General features: G+C 51.3%; 1 protein-coding gene across 2 annotated transcripts in view; it reads right to left on the bottom strand.

The window, feature by feature from the left end:
* Positions 1 to 10,993, bottom strand: part of EEF2K (eukaryotic elongation factor 2 kinase) — a 73,641-nt gene that overhangs the window by 15,140 nt on the left and 47,508 nt on the right. For both annotated transcript variants that reach the window (XM_040635237.1, XM_040635236.1), the window contains exons 5-11: positions 10,104 to 10,141; positions 9,559 to 9,730; positions 5,998 to 6,147; positions 5,530 to 5,662; positions 5,152 to 5,279; positions 4,238 to 4,439; positions 2,451 to 2,518 (exon numbers count right to left, since the gene is read on the bottom strand). In XM_040635237.1, the coding sequence (XP_040491171.1) occupies positions 2,451 to 2,518; positions 4,238 to 4,439; positions 5,152 to 5,279; positions 5,530 to 5,662; positions 5,998 to 6,147; positions 9,559 to 9,730; positions 10,104 to 10,141 (891 nt within the window). The remainder of the gene's footprint in view (positions 1 to 2,450; positions 2,519 to 4,237; positions 4,440 to 5,151; positions 5,280 to 5,529; positions 5,663 to 5,997; positions 6,148 to 9,558; positions 9,731 to 10,103; positions 10,142 to 10,993) is intronic.

The raw sequence follows: 10,993 nt of genomic DNA on the forward strand, positions 1-10,993 counted from the left end.
ACTAAGATGAACTCCCAGGCACCTATCACCCGGCTTTGTCAGCTCCTAACATTAGGCCTTAGTTACTTCAGATTTTTTATTTTTTTAAAAGATTTTATTTATTTATTTTAGAGAGAGTGAGAAAAAGATCATGAGCTGGGGGAGAAGCAGACAGAGAGGGAGCCCGATGCAGGGCTCGATCCCAGGACCCTGGGATCATGACCCAAGCTGAAGGCAGATGCTTAACCGACTGAGCCACCCAGGCGCCCCACATCATTCATTTTTAAATGAAATGAAAACATTACTGCTAAAATCTAGACCTCTTGTGCACCCTTCCCTACCCTCAACCCCTTCCCACTCCAGGTAAAACCACTTTCGTGAATTCATACTTCCTAATTGTCTATAGATAAGCCATTTTCTTTTACTTAAATAAATACGTATTTAAAAGAGGTTTGGTGTCACCAGCGTAAATGGATCTCTCTCCTAGGCAGGCGGGAGCCATGCAAACATGCACAGAATCCTTGGCCTCTGGTCTGGCCAGCAATCCCACCACCCTGATGAGCTGCATATCGTGAAAAGGCCCTGCCCTTGTATCTAGAACTATGGATTTCTCTTCCACCTCCCCCAAGGCTTTTGTTCTGTGTGAACTGAAAGGCTATTCTGGTTTCTTTTTTAAAAAATATTTCAATTTTTAAAATTGAGATGTAATTTACAGACATTCGACTGAATCATGTGGCATGCTGAGTGAAACGCTGTTTTGGAAATGGAGAGCAGGCCATACCCAGAAGCTCCCAGTAGCTGGCTCCTTGCAACACCCCCTCCCCCCGCCACCCACTACCTGACCTTGGGCCCCTCCTCCCACCCTTTGGACTGAGTCCCAAGCTGAGCAACAGAGAGCCTGCTCATACCCCGGCTCTGCACTTCTCGCTCTGGGACCCCAGGCGAGGAAGCCAACCTTTCCACACCTATTACCTCATCTGAGAAATGGGGGGAATACCCACACCAGGGTGGAGCAAAGAAGCAAAGTACAGTAGTACAGAGAGTGGGTCTGAGGCCAGGTGGCGTGGATTTGAACCGTGGTTCCATCACTGAATGACAGTGGGCAAAAGTGGCTGTACCTTTCTGTGCCTCAGTGTCCTCATCCTAAATCAGGGATCATGAGAGCACTGCCCAGGCAGCTGCTGAGATCGGGGATAAGAAGCAGGCAGCTGAGGGACAGATGGGAGACAGGCTTTTCACCTTACTAATCTTTGGTACCTTTCCTTCTTCAACCATGAGAATGTGTGAGCTACTCTGAAACTCTAAAATTTATTCTAAGTCTAGAATGAAATCTACTATAAAAGGAATAAAAAGGGGCACCTGGGTGGGTCGGTCGGTTAAGCGTCTGCCTTTGGCTCAGGTCATGATCCCAGGGTCCTGGGATCGAGCCCCAGGTCGGGCTCCCTGCTCATCAGGGAGCCTGCTTCTCCCTCTCCCGCTTCCCTTGCTTGTGCTTTCTCTCCGTCAAATAAATAAATAATATCTTTAAAAAAAAAAAAGGAATAAAAAATGATCTACCTCATAGGTTGTTGGGGCTTAAAGGAGAGTATCTATCAAGCTCTTTTTTTTTTTTTTTTTAAAGATTTTATTTACTTATTTGACGGAGAGAAAGCACAAGCAAGGGAAGCGGGAGAGGGAGAAGCAGGCTCCCTGGTGAGCAGGGAGCCCGACCTGGGGCTCGATCCCAGGACCCTGGGATCATGACCTGAGCCGAAGGCAGACGCTTAACCGCTGTGCCACCCAGGCACCCCAGTATCTATCAAGCTCTTAAAACAGTGTCTGCCCATAGTGACAATTCCATAATGTCAGCGACTCTTATTTTTTTCTTCCACTCAAAAACGCTGAAAAGCAGTCAAGAGTGACTTGAATCTTTGGAGCAATCCCAGGGTGTAGCTTCAAGTGCACCTGAGGTCTGTGCAAGGGCGACATCTCAGCCCAGTCTGTTTTTAAGATTCCTATGAGTTTTTATTTTGACACCGTAATTTGGTTTGTGTAAATGCGGATGTGACTCCTTCAGCTTCCTACCGCGGATCAGCCAGAGGCTGCTGGAAACCTGTCCTGTTTATCCAGCCTGAGAGCATCACATCGGACCGTGCTGTAAGATACTCGTCTGAAACCCAGGAGTGCTCCCTCTCCCAGGACCGCTATCCACAGGCACATGGCCAGACCAGCCCAGGGCTGAGCTCGCTCAGCATCTACCAGAAGGTTGCACTGTTGCTAATTTGGATTCCCTTTTCTTTAACCGTCTCCAGGAACGGCGATGGAGCCAGCTCCTCTCAGAGGACACCACTGCCCTGGGCAGGAGGCTGAGAGTTTTCTGCATTCCTCTGTGCTCCCCGGAGCAGACCTGGCTCTGAGGATTCAGCCTTGGTCCTGACTAGGAGTGAGTCCATTCCTCCCCGCCCTGCTCCCCTGGTCCCGCTCCAGCTTACCCGGTGGTTGTCCAGATGGTCGTGGTCTCGGGGTGCCATGTTGTCAAGGTCACTGAACACAGGCCAATCTGGGCAAGAGAAAACAGAGATAAGGCACCAGCTCCGCCAGAACTGTTTATAAAAGACCAACTACAGCCTAGAACTGAATGCACCTGCCACCAGGCCTTTTTTCATTTTAAATTTTTTTAAGAAGATGCAAAAATGGGAAAAGAATGTTGTCGGCACCTGGGGGGGCTACCGTTCTTCCTCAAGAATTTATTTAGAGTTGGGGCACCTGGATGGCTCAGTCGGTTAAGCGACTGACTCTTGGATTTCAACTCAGGTCATGATCTCAGGGTCATGAGATTAAGCCCTGGATTGGGCTCCGTGCTTGGCACAGAGTCTCTTTGGAAATCTCCATCTGCCCCCCGCCCCGCTCTCTAAAATAAATAAATAAATCTTAAAAAAAAAACAAACAACTTATCGAAGTTGTAATGCAAATATACTTGTGCAATGTGCTTAGAGGGAACGTACCTGGGCCCCGGCTGGCCTTCAGTGAGGTGCAGGTGTGAAGGAACAACCGCCATGTGTCTATTTGGGGCCCAATGAGTAGCTACAAGTTGGGGAAGCCTCAGATGGCTTCTGGTGGTTCCCAGTTTCAATCTCCCGCCCTGAACTTCCACAGCCAAATCCGGCTTGTTTCCTTTTTTTAACGTGGTTTTTAAGAATGGTTTTTCCATTTTAAAGTGGTTGAACATTTTAAAAGAATGGTATCTTGAGATATGTGAAAATTACATAAAATATACAATTCAGTGTCTTTATTGGACCAAGGCCACGCCTGTTCACTTGAGTACCATGGCCACGTCATGCTGCTAATGCAGAAACCGTACGTCCCACAAAGCCTAAAAGATTTACCCTCTGGCCATCTAAGAAAATTCTGTCAACTCCTGCTTCAAACTATACCCAAGATCCTCTAGTGGAAATGTCCAAAAGGCTTGACATTTGACACTAAAATCTTCCTCTTCTGCTCCTCTGTGGCCTCACCCAGCTGCATGAACGGCCACACCACCCTTGAAATTCTTTGGATCAAACCCCCGGAGTCAGCCTTGCCTCCCCTCTTTCCTGCAGACCCCACATCCACAGCAGCAGCAAACTCTGTCACTTCAATTTCGGCTCAGGGCGTGATCCCCGAGTCCTGGAATCGAGCCCCACATCAGGCTCCTCCGCTGGGAGCCTGCTTCTTCCTCTCCCACTCCCCCTGCTTGTGTTCCCTCTCTCGCTGGCTGTCTGTCAAATAAATAAATAAAATCTTAAAAAAAAAAAAAAAAAAAAAAAAAAAGGATTGTTTTCCGCCTCTGACCTATTCATATGATGTTCATCAGTTTCCTAATGTGGAACAGCTGTCAGATGCCTGCAAAAACCCTATTTGATTATGACGGAGTAGTCTCTTAGGATACTACTAGCTTTTTTTCATACCTCATTTAGAATTTCTATATTGTGTATTTATTTATAAGTGAGGTTGGAACATAGGTTTTCTTTTTTCGCTGTTTTGTTAAATTTTGGTATAAAGGTTTAGCTAGTTTCATAAACACACCTTGTTTTCTAAAATAGGGGTTGTTTTTCTAGCATTCGGATGACTTGTATCTTGAAAATTTATTCAATGAACTGACTCATAAAACCATCTGGGCCATGACCCTTTTTGGTTACCATATCTGATTTACTAACATAAGTGAAAGCCAGTTTAGCGGTGTCCCTTCTGGTGCTTGTCCCCTCCAAGCACGATGACCAGGGACCAAAACATCACTCACGGAGGTGGTCCAGTTTCTGGCTGTGTGGTGTGGCCGAAGACGGGGAGGAAGGGAGAGAGTCAAAGGTCACGTCACTCATGTTCTCATCTCCAGAGTTCTCTGAAAGGCGAAGAAGCAGTGGGGGGCGACTCCCAGAGAGGGTCCTTACTCGGGGGCTCCCACACTTTTCCTCTGTCCCCCTCAAGATGGTCTTGGCCGATTGCTGGAGAAGTAACAGGGACACCCGTGTCACGCAGGAGCTTTGGGGAGTGAAGGGCTCTTCCAGTAGCATGTTGTTCACCTGAACCCCGAGGCCCTTTCAGTCAACAGCTCCCATACGTGCCTGTTTAGGGACTGGCAGGAAATCTAAAAATAATCAGTGGGGGATTAACCCAAAGGCCTCTAAAAAGGGGCATCTGGCACAGGAGCTCAAAGCCAGCCAGCATTCCCAAAGTGCTGACCATACTCTACAGCCCTGAGCTGGGGAACACCCGCCACCATACATCGAGAATCCCAAGCTGGTCTTTGCCAACAGTCTCTTGTAACTGATCAAGGTATTGGGGGAGGGGGCAGGTACATCCTGGACATAGTAAGGTGTCCAAAGAGCCAGGTCCAAGTCGACTCCAGCCATTTTTCAACATGCCACACAAATACACATACCACACAACTCTCTGTCTCTACACACTTGGTCTCCTCACTGTGGTCAAAAGAGGTCCAATCAAGCAGACCCCAGTTACTGTGTTAGTGGGGACACTTGGAAGGGCTTTGTGCACTGATCTGAGAACGAGGCGCACAGATGAGGCTGAGATCCTTCTGGCCCTGAAACTCTTCAAGTAAGCATCACAGGGCCTGGGCTGCCATCACGGAGAAGGAGTTTACTGGCCTGGCAGCAGAAGGGCCCGGTCCCTCCGAGCAGGTTCCCACTGGGCACCCACCAGCAGCTTGGTGTTCTGATTCACGGCGTCCCTCTCTCTTGGCGAGAGGTCAAAGGGAGCGAGGCCCATGCTCTTGCAAATCCGGTTGCAGGCATGAGAGTAGAAGAAGAGCGCCATTCCCCGAACACCTGCAGACAGAGCAGGGGAGTCTGCTTTGTGACAGAGGTGGGGCAGCACCGGGCACCATAAACGTGGCAGGGGCAGGCGTCGAACACGCTGACGTGGCGGGTGTCAGGCGTCCCAAGCTTCCATCCCCGCCATCTTAGAAAAGCCAACCTACCGCCTCAGTGGGTTTCCCTGGGCACACGAAAAGCTGGGAGACTTGGGGGGCAGAGGGAGTGTGGTCTCCATGGAAACAAGCTGGCTTTCCCCACCTACCTAGATTGCCATCTCCAAAGTCAGTGCCCTTCTCGGTGTGGATCTGCGGGTCAGTGTAGAGGTCGCCTACACCCTGGATGTCTACCACAATCAGCTGATGTCCAGAACGCTCAAATGTGAAGTGGCTGAAGGCCTGGGGGTAGGGCAGGGGGGAGACAGGGATAGTAAGGTGACCGACCACAAGAGACCAGGCTGTGGTCTACTGGACACAGGTCAGCCGCCACCGAGGAGGGGCTGCAACACCCCAGCTCTGCCCATGGTGGGGCCTTTCTCTGCAAGGAGAGGTTGTAGAGAGGAAAGGATAAAGGGAGGAGCCCTGTTTAATCCTGCAGGGACCTTAGGTCTGCGCACGGAAGCTGGCTGGGTGGTCCTGTTTCAGAATCTACCTCAGGGGGGCTCCATGAGGCTGGAGGACCCTCTGGGGGTGAGACTCACACCCACAGGGACCCTCCCCTCCAAGGGCCTCACCTGTGGTGTCAGACGCATGTTGTCATCGCGAACAAAGCCTGAGTTGGAGTTGTACTTGATGTACTTGCCCTCAATATAGTGCTCCAGGTGGAAGAGAGGCTTGCCCGGTCTGTCCTTCAGCTCCACCACGCACATCTGCATGATGTCCACCTGGGGGGAGGGGAGCAGGTCAGGCAGGAGCCGGGCGGCCCTCGCCGCCGACGGCAGATCGGAGCAGAGGGCTCGGGAGAAGCCAGCCTGCACGGGCTCCAATCCTGGCTCCGTCAGTTATCAGCTCTCTGCAGAGAAAGCTGCCAACCGTCCCCAGAACCCACTCTCCCCTTTCCTTTTGAGAATGAAAACCCCTATGATGGCCTAAATGCGTCTCCCCAAAATTCCTATGTTGACATCCTAACCCTCAAAGGTGATGGTATTAGGTGGGGCCTTCAGGAGGGGATTAGGTCATGAGCGAGGAGCCCTCATGAATGGGACTGGTGCCCCGATAAAAGTGACCACACAGAGCCCCTTCACTACTTGCATGTGAGGACACAGGAAGACGACACCGGCGAGGAACCATGGGAGGGACCTGACCAGAATGTGACCATGCTGGCACCCTGATTTTGGACTTCCCAGCCTCCAAAATTGTAAGCAATGCATTTCTGCAGTTTTTAAGTTGCCCATCCGTGGTATTTTGTCAGAGCAGTCCAGAGGGACTAAGACACCGCCCATGTGAGTTCTAACACGACGCACAGCCATCCAGTAGGAATGATGCGGCCTGGCTTCCCTGGGGGCTCGGTGCGGCCATGTGACCAAGCCCGGCCAATGGGAAGCAAGCAGCCCCGATGCTGGAACTCCAGCCTGCCCCCCCTCCTCTGGCCAACCAGAGGCTGTAGAGCGGACATGTGCCAGGGAGGCCAACCTGGCCACGTAGCCCACGGCCACACCCCAGAGGAAGGCAGGACAGAAGAACCAACCAGGCTTCTGGATGACTTCAGGAGTCGTGGCACCAGCCCACCCTGAGCCCGCTCACCAAAGAGGGACTGTCAGATGAGAGAGAGAAACCCAGTTGCACTGGCACACGTTTATGGGCCTGTAGGCTAAGCAGCTTAGCCCATGCCTTATATTAATACCGTGAATGTGAACCAACTGTGCCTCAGCTTCCCTGCCTGTGGAATGGGGATCTCGCACTCGGTGTGAGGATGAAATCTGGTGACACATGAAAGAGTCTGTCAACATTTGCTGATGTTAATATTACTAGCAGACACCACTTTAGAGCAGTATACACCGAACCATAAAGGGTGGTTCTCTCCCTGCAACGGGGAGGTATGGGGAACTTAGACATTCCTTGCTGAATTTTTTACCAAGCACATGTTTCATCTATATGCAGAAGGAAATGTGGGGTTGGTAAGACCTGAGACATTACCCACGGCACCCCATCCTCCCCTCAATGACACCCACAATAGAAGGATCCAGGTCTGTGTTTCCCAAGGAAACAACCATCCGAGGAACTGTCTGGCTGGGTCACTAAACAGGCAGACAACAGCTGTAGAGACTGAGGAGGCCCCGAGCTGAGAACTGCCCCAAACGTGGCCTCAGTTCCAAGAACCAGCCTAAGGGGGAGGAGCAGCTGGTTATCAGAGGTTCCCACCCCAAATATGGCTCTATCCCTGTACGAAAGTCTCTGGCAGGGCCACCTGCTTGGCCAGTGGGCTCACTGGGAGAGGAGTAGCTGCAGGGGTGCAGCCAGCAAGGGATGGCCTGCTCCTCCTCAAACAGCTACGTTCTTTTCCCTTCTTCAATTCCACCGGCCACATTATTCACCGAGCACTTACGCACTGCGAGACAGACTGAACAAGGCACAAAATCCCTGCCCCTGGGGGAGAGAGGCAACCCAAATATTAACTACAGGAACAAGACTCTTTCGGACAGGGCTAACTGCTCCAAGCAAAAGAAACTAGAACAGACAGAATGACGCGACAGAGGACAAAGTGGGAGGGCTACTTCATATAGGATGGCCCGGGGAGGCCTTGCTGAGCCGGTGACATATGAGCTGAGACCTGAACTATGAGAAGGAGCTCAACATGCAAGGATGGGGCTGGGGCTTGGGGGGGCGACAACAGTGATACAGGCTGGGGGCACAGCCAGAGCAAAGGTCCTAAGGCAGGAACAAGGTTAGGGAGGAAGAGAAAAGTGGCCAGGATGGCACGAAGCAAATTACTGAGGAGGTCACAGACCCCACGGGTGGGGACTGTGGCTTCTTGGGTCTACTCCAAGTGCACTTAATCAAGGGCCACGCAAACAGCAGGCACTCAACAAATTCTGCTGGCTTCTTGGAAGCGCTCTCTCAAGACATCCAAGAGACAGTACCATGTTATCTCATAGGTGTTCAAACAGTGGGAGAGCTGAGCAGTGAATTTAGGCAGGGCAGACATGGCTGTTTTTCAAATGCCCACAGGCAACAGGAAATTCTGCTTGGCCTGAGGTCACTAAACACCCCAGGAGCTCAACTGAAGAAGCCAACTGGGCAGGGGCCTGGAACACCTGGATTTGAGCCCTGGCTCTTTTGCTGCCTGTTGCGATAGGTCACTTAACCCCTTTGAGCCTGGGGTTCCCCAGGGGCAGACATGCTATCCATTCTCCCCTTCTCTGCTTTTTCCTGGGGGCCACCAATCTCAGTCTGCATAGTCTGGGGGAAGGACCCACACTGCTGCCTCTGAGGGCGAGCGCAGGGCTCAGGCCTGCCCAATCTGCACATCCCCTCCCCTGGCTATTGTGATTGGCTCAGCAACAGGCACCTGACCTAATCAGAGCCAATGAACCCCAGTTCTGAGACTTTCTTTGGAACTTCTGGGAAAACAGGTGTTGTCATGCCACCAAGGCTTCTGAGAAGACAGAACGTGTAAGCCTGAAGCTGCTTGTGGCCAACACACCATTCCAAGTTGAGAAGCTGCCTGCAAGCAAGGCCACACAGAACATCAAGGCTAGAGATGGGGGAAGATTCTCAACATCCTGTCTGGTCCTGGATCCAGCCGTATCTGTGGCCAGCACTATTTCTCAGTTACATGAGGCAATAAATTCCTTTTTAGCATTAAGCCCTTTGAGTGGGTTTCTCATATTTGCAAAAAAAATCCTGACTAATAGATCCCATTTGTTTTTTGTTTTTTAAAGATTTTATTTATTTACTTGACAGAGATAGCCAGCGAGAGAGGGAACACAAGCAGGGGGCGTGGGAGAGGAAGAAGCAGGCTCATAGTGGAGGAGCCTGATGTGGGGCTCGATCCCATAACGCCGGGATCACGCCCCGAGCCGAAGGCAGGCGCTCAACCGCTGTGCCACCCAGGTGCCCCAATAGATCCCATTTGTAAATGGGATCAAAACATTCCAACCTCAAACAACCTCGGAGCTCCGTTTTAGGAGTATATGACTCTGCATGTAGTGAATCGTGCTCAATATGTGACGGCTGTTACTAGCTGCTGTTAAGACCTTGAAGGGGACCATGACCGGCACCACTGTCGCCTTTGTCTTCAGTCTCCATCCCTGGCCACCTTGTGTGGGGAGGTGGCAGGGAGGGGTGCCACACACCTGCTTGGGGGGTTTGTGCCGATTATACTCCTCTCCCCAGAGCTTGGCCTCCATCTGTAGACGCACATCCTCAAAGTACACGTCTCTGTCCACGGACTCGATGTAGCGCTTTGCCACGTAGTTGGAAGCCCCCTTCCACTGCTGAGTGTGCAGGAAGTTGGAAAGCTTCTTCCTGGGGTGGGGGCGGGGGGACAGCAGAGGGCCTGCCTGGGTACTTGGGTCCACCAGGGATCCAGCCTGACCCACTGCATCCTTCAAAGGGCTGGGAAGAGGCTTAAGGGATGTAGTTAAAGGTCTCTTATCCCACATCTGTTGGCCTCCAACACCAGAGCGGAGGTCAGTGGGATACTCCATGTCCTCCCCCAGCCCATCCCCACAGCCAGGGCAAATGTGTGGCCGATGGAGACCAGACACAGAGATGCTTGGCCTACAAGAAGCAGAGGCCGTGGTCTCAGTTTCTCGGCCAGAGATGTCGCAATGCCCCCGCTCATAGGAGCCTGAGGGAGTCTGGGCAGGGTCCCCGAGAGCCAGGCTGAGTCACTTACGTCCTGAAGCACTCCCTCATCGCTCCACGGCCGAAGGGCTGAAAGACACCAAAGAGAGGGTTATCAGGCCCCAGGCCCCACCCAGAAGCAGTCCTGAGTCAGGAACAGATTCTCCCCTTGGACATCACCCACCACATGGACACCTGGACCTCATCGCAATCCTAAAATTCCGGAGCCCTCCCTCCGTCACCCCAGCACTAGAGCCTGACTGAACTTCTAACCTGGAGGCTTCAGGGATGACAAGACCACCATCCCCCCACCCTGGCTGAGGGGAAGAACCCCCAGGGGGTGAAGATGTTATGGGGGTAACAGTGCATGTCAAAGAATGTTTCTGCAGCCCTCCTGTTTCCTGTAACAGAAAAAGAGTGGAGGGGTGCCTAGATAGCTCAGTCAGTTAAGTGTCTGACTCTTGATTTCAGCTCAGGTCATGGTCTCAGGGTTGTGGGATCGAGCCCCACATCTGGCTCCACACTCAGCACAGAGTCTGCTTGTCCATCTCCCACTGTCCCTCCCCACCCCTCTCTCTCCAATAAATAAATAAAATCTTAAAAAAAAAAAAAAAAGAAAAAGAAAAAGAGTGGAAACAACCTAAATGTCCATCAACAGTATAATGGATAAATCAATCAGGTCTACTCACTTGGCGGAATACTATACATCAACGAGAATGAATATATTCTGTTGTTCTGTTCTATTATTCTGTATTATTCTATAAATTACAGGGCTAACAAAAACAAGCATGAACGTCACAGACAAAACACTGAGCAGAAGAAGCCACACTCAAAAGAATACATACGGCACGGCTCCATTTATAGGAAAAACACAAACAGGCAAACTACTCCAGGGCGGTAGATTCTGAGCTGGTGCTTAGCCTTGGGGGAAGGGAGTAGTTG

The sequence above is a fragment of the Ursus maritimus genome, unplaced genomic scaffold (genome assembly GCF_017311325.1).
Source record: "Ursus maritimus isolate PB19 unplaced genomic scaffold, ASM1731132v1 scaffold_2, whole genome shotgun sequence".
Taxonomy (NCBI): domain Eukaryota; kingdom Metazoa; phylum Chordata; class Mammalia; order Carnivora; family Ursidae; genus Ursus; species Ursus maritimus.